Source organism: Mya arenaria, chromosome 5 (genome assembly GCF_026914265.1).
Source record: "Mya arenaria isolate MELC-2E11 chromosome 5, ASM2691426v1".
Taxonomy (NCBI): Eukaryota; Metazoa; Mollusca; class Bivalvia; order Myida; family Myidae; genus Mya; species Mya arenaria.
Genome location: NC_069126.1, coordinates 58,528,362 through 58,551,096, shown reverse-complemented (window position 1 = coordinate 58,551,096; position 22,735 = coordinate 58,528,362). Strand labels below are relative to the sequence as shown.

Genomic DNA, 22,735 nt, shown 5'->3' with positions numbered 1-22,735 from the left:
AACGATGAAAAGTGATTCTCGTAGTATATAGCATCCTGAAAATAGAAATAATAATTTGTCGAATGACCTCTGTTATGATGCTTTAGATTTAAATATTGGTTCACTCAACATGTGTGGCCTAAAGACAAGGCTTAACTATCCAGAATTTGTTGATCTAATTAAGAATTTTCATATTTTCTGTGTCCAGGAGACTAAAATTGACAATTTTGATATCATAAGTTTGGATAATTATCACTTTTATTCTAAACCAAGGTCACAAAAGTATCTCCGGAAATCCGGAAATTTTCTTTCACAGCTTGATTATTTAATTGACTCGCTTCAGAAAACCTAGACTTCGAACAAAATAAATACACCAACTTGCAATCAAAAGTTTATTCAAGACAGTTGTTAGTTATAATTATAACGAGCATTTATTCAGCACTATTCTAAAGACTTATATCATGGAGATCAATGGCCGCTTTTAAGGGTTCGATAAGTTCCCATTGAGGCTGTATCTGAACCCTACGGAAATTCCACCAGCCCCTGATTGATCCCATATATTGTATAGTTAACTGTTCGCTGCTATAACATTTTATGTTCGTATTACAACCACGTATTTACCACAACCACGTAATTACCACAACAACATATTACCACGAACCACACAAGTACCACAAACCACACAAGTACCACCAACCACACAAATACCACAACTGCATTAATAGCACCACCTTTTTAATATTAGCACAACCACATAAGTACCACAACCAATTACAGCCAAATAATAGCCAAACATTGAAGGGATACACGGGACTCTCCTAGTACATAGACTTTACGAGCGAGACCCTGGCCCCTAAATTGTTACATTAGATTTTGAATTTAGGAAGCAGCGATTTATTCCATAGCCTATATAATTCATTTTTGCCTCTCTAGTTTTCCTAAAGTAAGGACTTTTGTAGAGAGAAAATGTTCCTAATTTGGGACCAATCCGTCCGGCTGCTAGAATTTCCGCCACAATAAATTCTACGAATTTATCCCCAAATTCTAGCCACGCATTAAAATTATCGACTTAAATTGGTACCTAAGAATTCGCGTATAATGAAAAAGGAACATAATTTTATCACATGCTTACCCTTGTTTTCCGAGTAATATTCCCATTACGAATATTTTTATCTTACATATGTGTAAGATAACCTATCAGACATTTCTATTGGCTAGACTTATCACACGCAACCTAGATATCCCTCCGCATTGTTTGTAAACAAAATGGTTTAAATGCCAACAAATACTTACCTCAATAATGAAGCTGAAAGACTTCCTTGAGACAAATGACTAACGAATCATAGTGCCAGAAAGCATCTTGTACAAAAACTTTCTGATAACAATGTTCCGCCAACCAGATAATGAAGATCATTAGTCACAGAAATATCCAGTCAGTCAACAAATAGTGAAATACAGCCACATTAGTGACAAACACCACAAGAACATTTCAAACATTTCCATCTTGACCAACACAAGCAATATGCAATCAATGCCATTTGCTTGCCAGTTTAATCAGCTGTCGGTTACCGAAAACACAAATACGAATTCCGCAGTACAGACATCTCCTTACACATCCCATGGCGGCTAGAATATCATGTTCTCTGGAAACGTTCTTGGTGGAACTTTTTCAACATCAACATCCATGTAGTACAGAGAAAGGCTTCGTCGTAATCATCTGCATGTTGTGAAACTCCAATTACACTAAGAAAACGCTGCAAAATCATCGTAGAAAGCGACAGCGAATAACTTTTAAATCCGTGAACACAGTTAAACTTGACAGACCGATGTAGGTCACATAGACCGCGTAAATGCGTGTACTCTAAGTGTGACGTCATCAAATTGTGTACTTATTGGGGTTTTTGGTTAAAATCGTTCTTTATTCATGCTGTTGGATATTTTACAACACATTTTTATATTTGTGACTTGTTAAGCGCTTTATCAGAATTAAAACTTGATAACTGCTAGTTACTTTTGTCATTTTAATTTGGAACTTTTTATATGGCGCATCGTTGACATTCTACTCTGAGTACTTTGGCTGTCAATTAATCGGTTCAGAAAGTGGAACTAAATTGGAAATAAATACACCGTTTTAAGCATGTGATAATAAAGATCTGACACTCGTTGTCATTTAATACAAGAATTTTATTAAACTCGTCCATGAAAGTTGTTAGTAAGCTCGCTTACTAACAAATTTTATAAACTCGTTTAATAAAATCTTGTATTAAATGACAACTCGTGTCAGATCCGATATATCTATACCGACGTCGGACAAATGAGCCCCGTCTGGTCTATAAAACCCGGCAGTTGTGTAGTCAATATCTACTGAAAGACACCTTCACCTATTATTGGACATGACGGCCGCTTTGCCGAACCCATTAACCCTTTTTCGTTTTCTTTCCATTGTTTGGTTAGCATTTACTCCCACACCACGCCATGCCTGACGTTGTAGAATATCGCACCAAATAATCGTTGTATCTGTAAACACAGAGTATAAGTGACTTATTTCGTGCTTTATAATACGACGTAATTTGTAGAGGCTCACAGTATCAAGATCATTCCCCCCGAGATGAAGCAGTATTGCTTTTGGTTGTATGTCGCTAAATAATGTCTCGCGTTGAATAATATGATGGACGGCGGTCCACTTTATTCCACGCACACCGTTCCATCCTATTACATTGCCAGGAAGCTTAAGGTTCGCCATGTTCCGGTCCATTGCTCTGCGCCCAGCCAAGTACAAAATGGAGTCGCCTATCATCCATATGTCTATAATGAACAATTAGTGTATATGGATGCAGTCACAACGGGCTTTACATTTAGTATGAATTATTGTCTGATGTAACGGTAAAATGCATTAGACTTCCAACGGCCGAGCCGTTGAATAACGTCCAGACTAACGCCCTCATTAGCTAACTGCGTGGCCCTGCCTATTCTTAAGCTATGAGAACGGAAATGAAGATCATCCAACTTAGCAGTTCGGATAGCTTTTAAAAGTATACTAGCAATTATGACCTTTTGAGCGGGGATCCGTCTTTATGAATGAACAAATAGCCAGCATAGGTTGGACGACAGTTTACGTAGTGTCGTAAACTACGGATCGGACAGAATTTAGCGTCTGTTTCGCAAGGTATTATCAATTCAATTGGAGACCCCTTATTTGATGTCTTTGAGATTCGGATTCTAATTTTAACGAGCTGATCGTTGTTTTGGAATGATATATCATCAATCATTTAAGTGCGATCGCTATGTAAGATTGTCGTAAAAACCAATTCACTGATGCGAAACATTCCAAAATAAGCCAGAACAAATGCTGCATTGTAGAGTAATAACTCGTACTTATCATAACAAAGAAGCGGTAGTTTATTACATATTAATTTTAACTTGTGCAGTAATATTGGGGCCCTATTGTCTTTTGACGTTTTTAATTTTGAACATCCCTCAAGCAATTTCTGAATTAAGAATATACCATTCGGGTCGTACCATTTACATAGTTTATGCTGCTAACCCGTTAACATATGTTCGAATTGTACTTGATGCGTAACCTTGCTCAAAACAATATGATATGAACAATACTATTTGTTCCGGTGGTGCCGGCTTTTGCGTTGGCATATTGTAAAGTATCCTAAACAAATTAAAGCTTCAATCGCAACGTTGTATGTCAAACTGGTATTAATGGCTAAACTACTGGACAGTAGCTTTGGAATTCTGCTTTGAAGACGTTCCCGTTATTCGTACTCGTAACGGTTGGACAGTATATGCGTGGGTGGGCTTGACCACACACTGTGCATACATGTAAATATTTACAGCTTGGCCACGGACAATGACTTTTGTTAAACTCAAAAAACTTTCCTATGGAGTTTTGTGACGTACGTACGTCATTGCTGGATTCCCTCGGTGACATACATCTTAACCACAAGTTGTGATTAATAGCAGACCATGCTGAAGGGAACATCGATTGCCTTAACCGGAATTGTTCGTCGTATGTACGCCAAGCATACCCCCTTGCCTCCTAGCACATTCTCTAATGAGGGACATATATTGAAGCATTTCGCATGCGCTGTGTGGATGTGTCTTTATGTAAACAAACATATACACGATGTAAGCATCGGTCCATTTTTCAATAGAGTTCAGTTTATCCTTGAATGCATTAGACTTAGATTCAAGCACGCCATTCTCAGCCAAATGCAAAGTTTCCCCCCTACATAAATCAGTCAACTCGACTGCCCATTTAAGCATCAATGCCAAATTTATGTATTCGCCCGCTTGAATCTGATTAACCAATTTATTTGGAATATGTACCGCCAAATCATCCCCAATACACCGACTTGGTTCTATTTCGTGAACCGTAGTGAATGAAAGAGATCTGTTATCAACCAGATTTGCCGAATTAGGCTGGTCAGTCATATTAGGTGGACAGACATTTGCAAAGGAGTTGGACTTTGGTCAACAGTTTGAGAGCCCATGGGAGAGCCCAGATAATTCACACCGCCACACCCAGAATTTTTGTCATTGGTTACCAAAGTGCGAAAATCAACAGAATTTGAACAAGAACGCACTATACCTGCTGGAGTCTCTGCAGGGCCCGACGACAACACCACGTGCTCAGGTTCGACTTTAGGTCCCACGCTAGGTTCAACGTCCCCATCAGTTTTCTTTCTAAGCTGCCTGCCGTTTCTCGTTCACCAGATTTGCCAAAGAGTCATATGGTTTCCTTCTTTTTACACCTTTGCCCCTCATTGTATCGTATATCTGACGATTACTTTGGATTTCGAAGAGAACAATATTTTTCTTCTTGTTCGGCTTCAATCGGTATTGAAAAGGAAGTACGGGGTCACGTGATAAACACTAGTCTATGACGTCACTTAAATGACGTAATACTTTTGCCAGTAGGATAACTCTTAAAGCTTAATTCACATTACCGATAGAGGTAACCTCGCATAAGTTGCTAAAATTATTATCCCCTCTTAAAAAACAAATAATATATAATTACGATAGCCTTTTATCTAAAACATTTTGGCGCCGTTAGATACAAATATTGTCTGACCCTGGCTGACAACAATTCTTTAAAATACTTGTTACACAATTCCTGCAAAAAACCTGATGTGAATATGTTTACCATGGGCTAATTACCCATGAAACATACAATAACTAGCATCCATGGTCACAGTTGCAACTGAACTCCTGCTACCCCATTGCCCAAACTTTTAATGAAGTTAAGCAAACGAACGCAAGGCATCAAACTTATATTTGTCAGACTTAGACTAACACTAGTACATCAAAGTACTTGTAACGCAATTCCTGCAAAAATCTCTGATGTGGACATGTTTCCCTCGTGCTTATTGCATATGCCACATACAATAACTAGGTAGGGTTTTATCCGGGTTTGAAAAAGCACAGGGTGTTACAGAAAACAAACAGGGTGCTGAGGGATAAAAGGTGCGATTTATTGTTCATAGTGAGTATGGATCAACCAAATCACTGCCTCAATCACAACTGTTGACCACTTTGTCCTTATAAGCCATAGACGAACATCTAACTATTCACGATATTTATTTTGTTTTCAGTCAAGGTGCATGTTTTTCTTCATGTAACATATATGCATTTAATTGTAACAGACTCTTTTACAAATTTGACACCCCACGATCCCTTTTATAAACTGCATTTCATATGATTTCACATACATGTTTATTCCATCATTTTCATTTTGTATTTACGAGCTTTTACTTACTTGTAGTTATTTAAGCGACAAATAAACAATTAAATGCAGTCTATACAAATTAAAACATAAATGTATACACTGCCTGCCACCTCCCAATATTAAAACATAACAATGATATACACATTGGTGTAATCTGTGCATGTATAGGCATTGAAAAGGCACTGTTGTGGTTGACTGTTGGTATGGATTGACCAAATCTCTGCATCACAGACGTACATTTACTTTATATTCATGTCTTTTACATTGTGCTTTTGTGCATTTGTATCTATGTTCTTAATTCTTTCTCGTAAAATTTTCTATTTGACTAGTCGCCAGTTATCAATCAATTGATTGTTTGGAGAATGAAGTTTACTTTGTAATTGACTAATTACACATTCTTAATTTTCACATTTTTAATTGAAACATCTTGCATAACAGCCAGCCTCAAAGTTGCTATCGGTAACTGGTACAGTCTCTCCCAAATAGAGACGATTATGTCTATGTATTATTTGCCGATCAGTATTGTTATATTTCTTTATAAATATAGCGTTGAAGGTGACATAAAAGCTTTAATAACATGTATTGCCAAGTCCGCTTGTTTATCAGTTTGGATATGTTTTCCTTCATTATTCTTAATCGGTGTATTACAATTTGAATATCTATTCAATTTTTCTTGTACATGTTTTTGATATATTCAGTTGTATGTCAACATAACTGGCATACATGTTCTTCATATTTAAAAAAAGTCTACCAATAGCAGAACAGCAATGTCATTCCATTTATTGCTTGTTTAAAAAATTATTTCGTCAACATCATTCATTGAACATTTTGTATCCCCCGCAAACAACAGTTTCAAGTGTTTTAATTTTTTATTGGCAAATCTGCATCCTGCCTTCGGCCATTTACACATAGTTATACAAACTATATCATTATTAATTATTGTCATTACTATCATTATCATAAAAACCATTATAATCACTATTATTGACATTACTATTATTATTAACACCTGTTTGACTGATGAAAACCATAGTTTTAGCAACATGCTTGACAAAAACTGGGGCTTACATACGTGGTCGACTGGAAAAACTGAGATAAAACTCTCCTTCCGGGGAAAACTCAGAAACCTCTGCCCGTTTGTCATCCAGGTTTACAGAATTTGTCTCGTACCACTAGATGTCGGGCCTCATCAACCATAAGCTCCTTAACAAAGATGTATAGAAAAGATATCATTTTCATTTTTTATGTATAAGTACTATATAAAGTTATGCAAATGTATATTAGATTGCTATGTTATTTGGAGAAAAATGAAAACAATTGATCATCCATATGATGACATTGCAAAGTAACAGAAAACTTTCGCAATGAAATTTTTATACCGTACAATTTAACAATTAATTGAATCGATGTGAACGTATCGGCTCGCCAAAGCAAAAAAACCTTTAAATTCATATGTGCACGAAATAATCGTGCTTATAATTCGCCACCTGGCGGTTATTTCATTTGAAACAAGAAGAAATAATTTCCTTCTGATTCGTTTCACTCAAACGTAGGAAATTATATTTCCCTGAATACCACTATATAACCTCCTATAGAAAACAACAAAATCAATATTTTTCCGCCACAATAAATTCTACGAATTTATCCCCAAATTCTAGCCACGCATTAAAATTATCGACTTAAATTGGTACCTAAGAATTCGCGTATAATGAAAAAGGAACATAATTTTATCACATGCTTACCCTTGTTTTCCGAGTAATATTCCCATTACGAATATTTTTATCTTACATATGTGTAAGATAACCTATCAGACATTTCTATTGGCTAGACTTATCACACGCAACCTAGATATCCCTCCGCATTGTTTGTAAACAAAATGGTTTAAATGCCAACAAATACTTACCTCAATAATGAAGCTGAAAGACTTCCTTGAGACAAATGACTAACGAATCATAGTGCCAGAAAGCATCTTGTACAAAAACTTTCTGATAACAATGTTCCGCCAACCAGATAATGAAGATCATTAGTCACAGAAATATCCAGTCAGTCAACAAATAGTGAAATACAGCCACATTAGTGACAAACACCACATGAACATTTCAAACATTTCCATCTTGACCAACACAAGCAATATGCAATCAATGCCATTTGCTTGCCAGTTTAATCAGCTGTCGGTTACCGAAAACACAAATACGAATTCCGCAGTACAGACATCTCCTTACACATCCCATGGCGGCTAGAATATCATGTTCTCTGGAAACGTTCTTGGTGGAACTTTTTCAACATCAACATCCATGTAGTACAGAGAAAGGCTTCGTCGTAATCATCTGCATGTTGTGAAACTCCAATTACACTAAGAAAACGCTGCAAAATCATCGTAGAAAGCGACAGCGAATAACTTTTAAATCCGTGAACACAGTTAAACTTGACAGACCGATGTAGGTCACATAGACCGCGTAAATGCGTGTACTCTAAGTGTGACGTCATCAAATTGTGTACTTATTGGGGTTTTTGGTTAAAATCGTTCTTTATTCATGCTGTTGGATATTTTACAACACATTTTTATATTTGTGACTTGTTAAGCGCTTTATCAGAATTAAAACTTGATAACTGCTAGTTACTTTTGTCATTTTAATTTGGAACTTTTTATATGGCGCATCGTTGACATTCTACTCTGAGTACTTTGGCTGTCAATTAATCGGTTCAGAAAGTGGAACTAAATTGGAAATAAATACACCGTTTTAAGCATGTGATAATAAAGATCTGACACTCGTTGTCATTTAATACAAGAATTTTATTAAACTCGTCCATGAAAGTTGTTAGTAAGCTCGCTTACTAACAAATTTTATAAACTCGTTTAATAAAATCTTGTATTAAATGACAACTCGTGTCAGATCCGATATATCTATACCGACGTCGGACAAATGAGCCCCGTCTGGTCTATAAAACCCGGCAGTTGTGTAGTCAATATCTACTGAAAGACACCTTCACCTATTATTGGACATGACGGCCGCTTTGCCGAACCCATTAACCCTTTTTCGTTTTCTTTCCATTGTTTGGTTAGCATTTACTCCCACACCACGCCATGCCTGACGTTGTAGAATATCGCACCAAATAATCGTTGTATCTGTAAACACAGAGTATAAGTGACTTATTTCGTGCTTTATAATACGACGTAATTTGTAGAGGCTCACAGTATCAAGATCATTCCCCCCGAGATGAAGCAGTATTGCTTTTGGTTGTATGTCGCTAAATAATGTCTCGCGTTGAATAATATGATGGACGGCGGTCCACTTTATTCCACGCACACCGTTCCATCCTATTACATTGCCAGGAAGCTTAAGGTTCGCCATGTTCCGGTCCATTGCTCTGCGCCCAGCCAAGTACAAAATGGAGTCGCCTATCATCCATATGTCTATAATGAACAATTAGTGTATATGGATGCAGTCACAACGGGCTTTACATTTAGTATGAATTATTGTCTGATGTAACGGTAAAATGCATTAGACTTCCAACGGCCGAGCCGTTGAATAACGTCCAGACTAACGCCCTCATTAGCTAACTGCGTGGCCCTGCCTATTCTTAAGCTATGAGAACGGAAATGAAGATCATCCAACTTAGCAGTTCGGATAGCTTTTAAAAGTATACTAGCAATTATGACCTTTTGAGCGGGGATCCGTCTTTATGAATGAACAAATAGCCAGCATAGGTTGGACGACAGTTTACGTAGTGTCGTAAACTACGGATCGGACAGAATTTAGCGTCTGTTTCGCAAGGTATTATCAATTCAATTGGAGACCCCTTATTTGATGTCTTTGAGATTCGGATTCTAATTTTAACGAGCTGATCGTTGTTTTGGAATGATATATCATCAATCATTTAAGTGCGATCGCTATGTAAGATTGTCGTAAAAACCAATTCACTGATGCGAAACATTCCAAAATAAGCCAGAACAAATGCTGCATTGTAGAGTAATAACTCGTACTTATCATAACAAAGAAGCGGTAGTTTATTACATATTAATTTTAACTTGTGCAGTAATATTGGGGCCCTATTGTCTTTTGACGTTTTTAATTTTGAACATCCCTCAAGCAATTTCTGAATTAAGAATATACCATTCGGGTCGTACCATTTACATAGTTTATGCTGCTAACCCGTTAACATATGTTCGAATTGTACTTGATGCGTAACCTTGCTCAAAACAATATGATATGAACAATACTATTTGTTCCGGTGGTGCCGGCTTTTGCGTTGGCATATTGTAAAGTATCCTAAACAAATTAAAGCTTCAATCGCAACGTTGTATGTCAAACTGGTATTAATGGCTAAACTACTGGACAGTAGCTTTGGAATTCTGCTTTGAAGACGTTCCCGTTATTCGTACTCGTAACGGTTGGACAGTATATGCGTGGGTGGGCTTGACCACACACTGTGCATACATGTAAATATTTACAGCTTGGCCACGGACAATGACTTTTGTTAAACTCAAAAAACTTTCCTATGGAGTTTTGTGACGTACGTACGTCATTGCTGGATTCCCTCGGTGACATACATCTTAACCACAAGTTGTGATTAATAGCAGACCATGCTGAAGGGAACATCGATTGCCTTAACCGGAATTGTTCGTCGTATGTACGCCAAGCATACCCCCTTGCCTCCTAGCACATTCTCTAATGAGGGACATATATTGAAGCATTTCGCATGCGCTGTGTGGATGTGTCTTTATGTAAACAAACATATACACGATGTAAGCATCGGTCCATTTTTCAATAGAGTTCAGTTTATCCTTGAATGCATTAGACTTAGATTCAAGCACGCCATTCTCAGCCAAATGCAAAGTTTCCCCCCTACATAAATCAGTCAACTCGACTGCCCATTTAAGCATCAATGCCAAATTTATGTATTCGCCCGCTTGAATCTGATTAACCAATTTATTTGGAATATGTACCGCCAAATCATCCCCAATACACCGACTTGGTTCTATTTCGTGAACCGTAGTGAATGAAAGAGATCTGTTATCAACCAGATTTGCCGAATTAGGCTGGTCAGTCATATTAGGTGGACAGACATTTGCAAAGGAGTTGGACTTTGGTCAACAGTTTGAGAGCCCATGGGAGAGCCCAGATAATTCACACCGCCACACCCAGAATTTTTGTCATTGGTTACCAAAGTGCGAAAATCAACAGAATTTGAACAAGAACGCACTATACCTGCTGGAGTCTCTGCAGGGCCCGACGACAACACCACGTGCTCAGGTTCGACTTTAGGTCCCACGCTAGGTTCAACGTCCCCATCAGTTTTCTTTCTAAGCTGCCTGCCGTTTCTCGTTCACCAGATTTGCCAAAGAGTCATATGGTTTCCTTCTTTTTACACCTTTGCCCCTCATTGTATCGTATATCTGACGATTACTTTGGATTTCGAAGAGAACAATATTTTTCTTCTTGTTCGGCTTCAATCGGTATTGAAAAGGAAGTACGGGGTCACGTGATAAACACTAGTCTATGACGTCACTTAAATGACGTAATACTTTTGCCAGTAGGATAACTCTTAAAGCTTAATTCACATTACCGATAGAGGTAACCTCGCATAAGTTGCTAAAATTATTATCCCCTCTTAAAAAACAAATAATATATAATTACGATAGCCTTTTATCTAAAACATTTTGGCGCCGTTAGATACAAATATTGTCTGACCCTGGCTGACAACAATTCTTTAAAATACTTGTTACACAATTCCTGCAAAAAACCTGATGTGAATATGTTTACCATGGGCTAATTACCCATGAAACATACAATAACTAGCATCCATGGTCACAGTTGCAACTGAACTCCTGCTACCCCATTGCCCAAACTTTTAATGAAGTTAAGCAAACGAACGCAAGGCATCAAACTTATATTTGTCAGACTTAGACTAACACTAGTACATCAAAGTACTTGTAACGCAATTCCTGCAAAAATCTCTGATGTGGACATGTTTCCCTCGTGCTTATTGCATATGCCACATACAATAACTAGGTAGGGTTTTATCCGGGTTTGAAAAAGCACAGGGTGTTACAGAAAACAAACAGGGTGCTGAGGGATAAAAGGTGCGATTTATTGTTCATAGTGAGTATGGATCAACCAAATCACTGCCTCAATCACAACTGTTGACCACTTTGTCCTTATAAGCCATAGACGAACATCTAACTATTCACGATATTTATTTTGTTTTCAGTCAAGGTGCATGTTTTTCTTCATGTAACATATATGCATTTAATTGTAACAGACTCTTTTACAAATTTGACACCCCACGATCCCTTTTATAAACTGCATTTCATATGATTTCACATACATGTTTATTCCATCATTTTCATTTTGTATTTACGAGCTTTTACTTACTTGTAGTTATTTAAGCGACAAATAAACAATTAAATGCAGTCTATACAAATTAAAACATAAATGTATACACTGCCTGCCACCTCCCAATATTAAAACATAACAATGATATACACATTGGTGTAATCTGTGCATGTATAGGCATTGAAAAGGCACTGTTGTGGTTGACTGTTGGTATGGATTGACCAAATCTCTGCATCACAGACGTACATTTACTTTATATTCATGTCTTTTACATTGTGCTTTTGTGCATTTGTATCTATGTTCTTAATTCTTTCTCGTAAAATTTTCTATTTGACTAGTCGCCAGTTATCAATCAATTGATTGTTTGGAGAATGAAGTTTACTTTGTAATTGACTAATTACACATTCTTAATTTTCACATTTTTAATTGAAACATCTTGCATAACAGCCAGCCTCAAAGTTGCTATCGGTAACTGGTACAGTCTCTCCCAAATAGAGACGATTATGTCTATGTATTATTTGCCGATCAGTATTGTTATATTTCTTTATAAATATAGCGTTGAAGGTGACATAAAAGCTTTAATAACATGTATTGCCAAGTCCGCTTGTTTATCAGTTTGGATATGTTTTCCTTCATTATTCTTAATCGGTGTATTACAATTTGAATATCTATTCAATTTTTCTTGTACATGTTTTTGATATATTCAGTTGTATGTCAACATAACTGGCATACATGTTCTTCATATTTAAAAAAAGTCTACCAATAGCAGAACAGCAATGTCATTCCATTTATTGCTTGTTTAAAAAATTATTTCGTCAACATCATTCATTGAACATTTTGTATCCCCCGCAAACAACAGTTTCAAGTGTTTTAATTTTTTATTGGCAAATCTGCATCCTGCCTTCGGCCATTTACACATAGTTATACAAACTATATCATTATTAATTATTGTCATTACTATCATTATCATAAAAACCATTATAATCACTATTATTGACATTACTATTATTATTAACACCTGTTTGACTGATGAAAACCATAGTTTTAGCAACATGCTTGACAAAAACTGGGGCTTACATACGTGGTCGACTGGAAAAACTGAGATAAAACTCTCCTTCCGGGGAAAACTCAGAAACCTCTGCCCGTTTGTCATCCAGGTTTACAGAATTTGTCTCGTACCACTAGATGTCGGGCCTCATCAACCATAAGCTCCTTAACAAAGATGTATAGAAAAGATATCATTTTCATTTTTTATGTATAAGTACTATATAAAGTTATGCAAATGTATATTAGATTGCTATGTTATTTGGAGAAAAATGAAAACAATTGATCATCCATATGATGACATTGCAAAGTAACAGAAAACTTTCGCAATGAAATTTTTATACCGTACAATTTAACAATTAATTGAATCGATGTGAACGTATCGGCTCGCCAAAGCAAAAAAACCTTTAAATTCATATGTGCACGAAATAATCGTGCTTATAATTCGCCACCTGGCGGTTATTTCATTTGAAACAAGAAGAAATAATTTCCTTCTGATTCGTTTCACTCAAACGTAGGAAATTATATTTCCCTGAATACCACTATATAACCTCCTATAGAAAACAACAAAATCAATATTTTTCAATGTATTATTTTGGAAGTCTCACTCAGAGAAGCACTTGGGAAGCAGATGAAATTTAAGAACGGGTAAAATGATATAAATAATCAAATCATTTATGGTGATCCTTTCAAATATACTCATTGTTGGCTATGCCTGTCACCCAAGTGCCTGTGCGTCTGTATTCTCTAAGGCGTTTTGGCCCAATATGCCATTCTTTGAGGTTTTTCAACTGAACCTTGACTCAAATGGCATTCTAAGCATTAAGTGGGGCAGTTCTACACATCTTTCCGCACGTTTCAAGTTCTCGAAGTCGAATTTTCACAAAATTTGGACATTTTCAGTGCCCGTAAGATTGCATACGACTCATTCTTTTTATTAAAAATGCGAAAGTTGTGAAAACCAGGATATAGCATATTTTGATCAACCGGACAAGATAAATGCATTTAATTGTGAAATTTTGCCAGAAATAGTGAAATGCAATACATTTCTTACCAAAAATGACACTTTTTAAACAAAGCAGTTTGGTCCCTTTTACTAAACCCGTCCCTGCATTTTTTATGAAAAACACTTTTGATTAGTCCTTCATACATAAATTTACCCAAAGCTAGCTCAATCGGATAGTCTGTGTCTGGTTTTCGAGTTTCACTGCCTGTCGCCCAAGTGCCTGTGCGTCTGTATTCTCTAAGACGTTTTGGCCCAAAATGCCATTCTTTGAGGTTTTTCAACTGAACCTTGACTCAAATGGCATTCTAAGCATCAAATGGAGCAGTTCTACATATCTTTCCACACATTTCAAGTTCTCGAAGTCGAATTTTCTCCAAATTTGGACATTTTCAGTGCCCGTAAGATTGCAGACGACTCATTAAAAAAAAAGAGGCGAATGTTGTGAAAACCAGGAAATAGCATATTTTGATCAACCGGACAAGATAAATGCATTTAATTGTGAAAATTTGCCAGAAATAGTGAAATGCAATACATTTCTTACCAAAAATGACACTTTTTAAACAAAGCAGTTTGGACCCTTTAACTAAACCCGTCCTGCATTTTTTATGAAAAACACTTTCGATTAGTCCTTCATTCATAAAAACATCCAAAGCTAGCTCAATCTGATAGTCTTTGTCTGGTTTTCCGGTTTCACTCACTGCCTGTCACCCAAGTGCCTGTGCGTCTGTATTCTCTAAGGCGTTTTGGCCCAAAATGCCATTATTTGAGGTTTTTCAACTAAACCTTGACTCAAATGGCATTCTAAGCATCAAATGGGGCAGTTCTACATATCTTTCCACACATTTCAAGTTCTCGAAGTCGAATTTTCACCAAATTTGGACATTTTCAGTGCCCGTAAGATTGCAGACGACTCATTTTTTTAAAAAAATGCGAAAGTTGTGAAAACCAGGAAATAGCATATTTTGATCAACCGGACAAGATAAATGCAATTAATTGTAAAAATTTGCCAGAAATAGTGAAATGCAAATCATTTCTTACCAAAAATGACACTTTTTAAACAAAACAGTTTGGTCCCTTTAACTAAACCCGTCCCTGCATTTTTTATGAAAAACCCTTTCAATTAGTCCTTCATACATAAATACACCCAAAGCTAGCTCAATCTGATAGTCTGTGTCTGGTTTTCCGGTTTCACTCACTGCCTGTCACCCAAGTGCCTGTGCGTCTGTATTCTCTAAGGCGTTTTGGCCCAAAATGCCATTATTTGAGGTTTTTCAACTGAACCTTGACTCAAATGGCATTCTAAGCATCAAATGGGGCAGTTCTACATATCTTTCCACACATTTCAAGTTCTCGAAGTCGAGTTTTCACCAAATTTGTACATTTTCAGTGCCCGTAAGATTGCAGACGACTCATTTTTTTTTATAAAAAAGGCGAAAGTTGTGAAAACCTGGAAATAGCATATTTTGATAAACCGGAAAAGACAAATGCATTTAATTGTGAAAAACTGCCAGAAATAGTGAAATGCAATACATTTCTTACCAAATATGACACTTTTTAAACAAAGCAGTTTGGTCACTTTTACTAAACCCGTCCCTGCATTTTTGATGAAAAACACTTTCGATTAGTCCTTCATACATAAATTCACCCAAAGCTTGCTCAATCTGATAGTCTGTGTCTTGTATTCCAGTTTCACTGCCTGTCACCCAAGTGCCTGTGCGTCTGTATTCTCTAAGGCGTTTTGGCCCAAAATGCCATTCTTTGAGGGTTTTCAACTGAACCTTGACTCAAATCGCATTCTAAGCATCAAATGGGGCAGTTCTTCACATCTTTCCACACATTTCAAGTTCTCGAAGTCGAATTTTCACCAAATTTGGACATTTTCAGTGCCCGTAAGATTGCAGACGACTCATTTAAAAAAAGGCAAAAGTTGTGAAAACCAGGAAATAGCATATTTTGATCAACCGGACAAGATAAATGCATTTAATTGTGAAAATTTGCCAGAAATAGTGAAATGCAAATCATTTCTTACCAAAAATGACACTTTTTAAACAAAGCAGTTTGGTCCCTTATAACAAAACCCGTCCTGCATTTTTTATGAAAAATACTTTCGATTAGTTCTTCATACATAAATACACCCAAAGCTAGCTCAATCTGATAGTCTGTGTCTGGTGTTCCAGTTTCACTGCCTGTCACCCAAGTGCCTGTGCGTCTGTATTCTCTAAGGCGTTTTGTCCCAAAATGCCATTCTTTGAGGTTTTTCAACTGAACCTTGACTCAAATGGCATTCTAAGCATCAAATGGGGCAGATCTACACATCTTTCCACACATTTCAAGTTCTCGAAGTCGAATTTTCACAAAATTTGGACATTTTCAGTGCCCGTAAGATTGCAGACGTCTCATTTTAAAAAAAAGGCGAAAGTTGTGAAAAGCAGGAAATAGCATATTTTGATCAACCGGACAAGATAAATGCATTTAATTGTGAAAATTTGCCAGAAATAATGAAATGCAATTCATTTCTTACCAAAAATGACACTTTTTAAACAAAGCAGTTTGGTCCCTTTAACTAAACCCGTCCCTGCATTTTTATGAAAAACACTTCCGATTAGTCCTTCATACATAAATACATCCAAAGCTAGCTCAATCTGATAGTCTGTGTCTGGTTTTCCGGTTTCACTGCCTGTCACCCAAGTGCCTGTGCGTCTGTATTCTCTAAGGCGTTTTGGCCCAAAATGCCATTCTTTGAGGTTTTTCAACTGAACCTTGACTCAAATGGCATTCTAAGCATCAAATGGGGCAGTTCTACACATCTTTCCACACATTCTAAGTTCTCGAAGTCGAATTTTCACCAAATTTGTACATTTTCCGTGCCCGTAAGATTGCAGACGACTCATTTTTTTTTAAAAAGGCGAAAGTTGTGAAAACCAGGAAATAGCATATTTTGATCAACCGGACAAGATAAATGCATTTAAATGTGAAAAATTGCCAGAAATAGTGAAATGCAATACATTTCTTACCAAAAATGACACTTTTTAAACAAAGCAGTTTGGTCCCTTATAACTAAACCCGTCCCTGCATTTTTTTATGAAAAACACTTTCAATTAGTCCTTCATACATAAATACACCTAAAGCTAGCTCAATCTGATAGTCTGTGTCTGATTTTCCAGTTTCACTGCCTGTCACCCAAGTACCTGCGCATCTGTATTCTCTAAGGCGTTTTGGCCCAAAATGCCATTCTTTGAGGTTTTTCAACTGAACCCTTGACTCAAATGGCATTTTAAGCATCAAATGGGGCAGTTCTACACATCTTTCCACACATTTCAAGTTCTCGAAGTCGAATTTTCACAAAATTTGGACATTTACAGTGCCCGTAAGATTGCAGACGACTTCTTTTTTTTTTAAAAAAGCGAAAGTTGTGAAAACCAGGAAATAGCATATTTTGATCAACCGGACAAGATAAATGCATTTAATTGTGAAAATTTGCCAGAAATAGTGAAATGAAATACATTTCTTACCAAAAATGACACTTTTTAAACAAAGCAGTTTGGTCCCTTTTAGGTTACACACCACCATTGTTATTCCCTATACAATTCAATGTAAAATTATAATTTTTAGACAACATTTAAAGGCATTTCGAGCGAATTCAGGCTATGATAACCATATATGTTCTTAAAGTATAAGCTTTAAATTACCTTTTAAGCCAATAAAAGGGGGGGGGGGGTCAAGTTATTCCTAAGAAAAATCGCTCCACTTGAAAAACAAACTCTAAAAATTGCATCGTTCGTCAAGACAGTTCTTCCAAAATGACCTTTCAACTATAGGGCAGCGGTTTATGCATTTATCTCTACTCTAAATGATAAATCTAGCAAGAATAGATACTTAGGGTATAAAAGTTTCAGGAATAATGATATTTTTGATTTACAGTGTATTGAGCATGTGAACACATGTCTATCAATCATAAGAACATTTTTTTATTGAGAATTTTCCACACAACGGAAGTACATATGACGTAATTGTGACGTCATTCCTATAACTAAACCCGTCACTGCCTTTTTTATGAAAAACACTTTCGATTAGTCCTTCATACATTTATACACCCAAAGCTAGCTCAATCTGATAGTCTGTGTCTTGTTTTCGAGTTTCACTGCCTGTCACCCAAGTGCCTGTGCGTCTGTATTCTCTAAGGCGTTTTGGCCCAAAATGCCATTCTTTGAGGTTTTTCAACTGAACCTTGACTCAAATGGCATTCTAAGCATCAAATGGGGCAGTTCTACACATCTTTCCACACATTTCAAGTTCTCGAAGTCGAATTTTCAACATATTTGGACATTTACAGTGCCCGTAAGATTGCAGACGACTCATTCTTAAAAAAAGGCGAAATTTGTGAAAACCAGGAAATAGCATATTTTGATCAACCGGACAAGATAAATGCATTTAATTGTGAAAATTTGCCAGAAATAGTGAAATGCAATTCATTTCTTACCAAAAATGACACTTTTTAAACAAAGCAGTTTGGTCCCTTATAACTAAACCCGTCCTGCATTTTTTATGAAAAACACTTTCGATTAGTCCTGCATACATAAATACACCCAAAGCTAGCTCAATCTGATAGTCTTGTCTGGTTTTCCAGTTTCACTGCCTGTCACCTAAGTGCCTGTGTGTCTGTATTCTCTAAGGCGTTTTGGCCCAAAATGCCATTCTTTGAGGTTTTTCAACTGAACCTTGACTCAAATCGCATTCTAAGCATCAAATGGGGCAGTTCTTCACATCTTTCCACACATTTCAAGTTCTCGAAGTCGAATTTTCATCAAATTTGGACATTTTCAGTGCCCGTAAGATTGCAGACGACTCATTCTTAAAAAAAAATGCGAAAGTTGTGAAAACCAGGAAATAGCATATTTTGATCAACCGGACAAGATAAATGCATTTAATTGTGAAAATTTGCCAGAAATAATGAAATGCAATACATTTATTACCAAAAATGACACTTTATAAACAAAGCAGTTTGGTCCCATTTAGGTTACACAACACCATTGTTATTCCCTATATAATTTAATGTAAATTATAATTTTTAGACAACATTTAAAGGCATTTCGAGCGAATTCAGGCTATGATAACCATATATGTTCTTAAAGTATAAGCTTTAAATTACCTTTTAAGCCAATAAAAAGGGGGGGGGTCAAGTTATTCCTAAGAAAAATCGCTCCACTTGAAAAACAAACTCTAAAAATTGCACCGTTCGCCAAGACAGTTCTTCCAAAATGACCTTTCAACTATAGGGCAGCGGGGTATGTATTTATCTCTACTCTAAATGATAAATCAAGCAAGAATAGATACTTAGGGTATAAAAATTTCAGGAATAATGATATTTTTGATTTACAGTGTATTGAGCATGTGAAAACATGTCTATCAATCATCAGAACATTTTTTTTATTGAGAATTTTCCACACAACGGAAGTACATATGACGTAATGGTGACTTCATTCCTATAACTAAACCCGTCCCTGCCTTTTTTATGAAAAACACTTTCGATTAGTCCTTCTTACATTAATACACCCAAAGCTAGCTCAATCTGATAGTCTGTGTCTTGTTTTCCAGTTTCACTGCCTGTCACCCAAGTGCCTGTGCGTCTGTATTCTCTAATGCGTTTTTGCCCAAAATGCCATTCTTTGAGGTTTTTCAACTGAACCTTGACTCAAATGGCATCCTAAGCATCAAATGGGGCAGTTCTACACATCTTTCCACACATTTTAAGTTCTTGAAGTCGAATTTTCTCCAAATTTGGACATTTTCAGTGCCCGGAAGATTGCAGACGACTCATTTTTTTTTAAAAAGGTCAAAGTTGTGAAAACCAGGAAATAGCATATTTTGATCAACCAGACAAGATAAATGCTTTTAATTGTGAAAATTTGCCAGAAATAGTGAAATGCAATTCATTTCTTACCAAAAATGACACTTTTTAAACAAAGCAGTTTGGTCCCTTTTAGGTTACACACCACCATTGTTATTCCCTATATAATTCAATGTAAAATTTTTAATTGTAATTTTTAGACAACATTTAAAGGCATTTTGAGCGAATTCAGGCTATGATAACCATATATATTCTTAAAGTACAAGCTTTAAATTACCTTTTAAGCCAATAAAAAGGGGGGTCAAGTTATTCCTAAGAAAAATCGCTCCACTTGAAAAACAAACTCTAAAAATTGCACCGTCCGCCATGACAGTTCTTCCAAAATGACCTTTCAACTATAGGGCAGCGGTTTATGCTTTAATCTCTACTCTAAATGATAAATCAAGCAAGAATAGATACTTAGGGTATGAAAGTTTCAGGAATAATGATATTTTTGATTTACAGTGTATTGAGCATGTGAAAACATGTCTATCAATCATAAGAACATTTTTTTTTGAGAATTTATTGACGTAATGGTGACGTCATTCCTATAAGGTAAAGAACTATTTCCATGTAGAGGTCGATATTGGCGAAATGATTTATCAATATAAATATTTGAATTGAGTACCAATTGTCAATAAATTATACATGACCTTCTTCTCTCACTATTCGCCCAGATGTTTTAGAAAAAAAACTTTGTAACAGCCAATTTAAATCAGCTGTGTATTCAAAACAATGATACGAACTATTTACTGTGCTGATTTTGGCGTGCTTTGGCTGGTAGTTGGATCGGCTGATGTGCCTACTTAGGACGGGCCCTGAGGGGCACCGTCCAAAAATCAAACGCTCGCAACATATGATCATTTTAGCAATATGAAAACTTATGGCTTGTTTCGTTCTTTTGAACACTAATTTTTACAATAGTCAAAACACGACTATTATATAACGATGTTTCCGGAAATGCTTTATAATACAAAACAACAACCTCGAACTAAACTGTTTATGCATTTAAAGTATTAGTTAACACTTGAAAAACCAGCTGTATTTCTTCCAAGTTGTAATATAGTAAATAGTTATGTACATAATGGGGCCAACTGGTCAACGGGCGTTCGCCAAAATATCGTAAAATCAAGACTTTGATTTGATCACTAAGCGAATGTCAGAAGTCTAGTTAAAATTCAACATGCTAATTTGATTAAACCTAGATTTATAGTTCTAGGCACAGCATTTTCCAAAGAATTTCCCATTTCAATCCAGAAAAAAAGAATTCGATAAATCGATGATATGATACGCCCATTGATCAAAAACTCCGCTTTTAATTTACTATTTTAGTAAATCTTCATTTCTCTCTTACTTTCTGTCACAAACTATGACAGCGAAGGAAAGCTCGCCATGTAAATATATTTGTGTTTATATGAGCTCGCTGAAATACTTAATTCTATTTTACAGTTCTCAGCATAACGTTGTCGGGAAACGGGACATCTGGAGGTTTCACAGTCCAGGAAAACTCATCCCTGAAGCTGACATGCTCTTCGTCTACCGATTTGAGCTATGCTACCTTTGCTGTAAGAGAATTGAAATTGCTTAAAATAATAACCGCAGTAGGATACGGCCCATCAGGCTGTGTCATGGACCCCCAGCTCTCTTACCTCAGCTGCTCATGTGTTAGTAAGCGAGAGTACGTCTGTGTCATCCGGAACGTCACCAGAGACATGAACGGGAACGTTTGGTTTTGTTTCCCACCAGGAGGAGATACAAACGACAACAGTGGTGATAAAACAATCGTCGTAACAAGTATGTATCAAGTCAAAAGTTTTAGATCATTGTCAAAGAATGTTTTAAAAGTACGTTTCTAAACGCTTCTAAAGTCTAAACACTCATCCCTTTGAATCTATATATACTCAAGTTATCGGTTAAGCTTTAAAGTTTGATTTACCTAATTAGGTTAATAAATTGTGTCTTTGTTTTGGAATACTAAATATATTAATTTATGTCGTTTATGTTGTGTATTATGTTAAACGTGTGTACAAGATTCAGCTGATATAACAGAAAAACCAACTTTGAATTCAATACAATTCTCATATCCAATGCTTACCATTCGAGCATGTTTGAAAACTTATTAATCAGATATTTTGTTTGTTTATGCAAGCTAACACAGATATGTAGAGTTGGATGAAATAAACCACATGCATTTGCATGTCAAGAACACACCAAATAAGAAAATAGTTTGGAGAGAATATCGTGTATTTCGTTAAAGTTTGCTTCATTTTAAAGCTATCGGAAATGACCAAGACATGGAATATAATAATTTTAGTTACAATACTTTGGTCACAAAGGTACATGTCATATTATGTTTTAGTTCTTAAAGTCAAACTAAAATACCTTCTGTAATTACAGTTGATAAATAAGGACATCAGCATATGGTTTATTTTTGATATACGTTATAACTTAAGAATACTAGTATTGCAAAATTACTGACTGATGATTTCTTACAGTTTCTTTTAGCAAAAAAAACCAACAACAACGCTAGTTTTGATAAAAACGAGATTAAACTTCATATTTTACATCGAAATGCATACAATTAATACATAATATTAATATATAATTAATACAGTAAATGCTGACGAAATAAATCAAACAGGTATGTGTTTCTAGTGTAAATGGTCACTTCGACTCTAGGGCAAATAACGTAACCTCTTCCACCGAACAATGAATTGGCGAGTGCACCCGTTTTTTAACAGGCA

General features: G+C 36.2%; 1 protein-coding gene across 2 annotated transcripts in view; it reads left to right on the top strand.

Annotated features, from left to right (window-relative positions):
- The window catches only part of LOC128236297 (hemicentin-1-like), a 79,899-nt gene that overhangs the window by 5,538 nt on the left and 51,626 nt on the right, over positions 1-22,735 (top strand). For both annotated transcript variants that reach the window (XM_052951184.1, XM_052951185.1), the window contains exon 2: positions 21,441-21,785. In XM_052951184.1, coding sequence (XP_052807144.1) covers positions 21,441-21,785 — 345 coding nt within the window. The remainder of the gene's footprint in view (positions 1-21,440; positions 21,786-22,735) is intronic.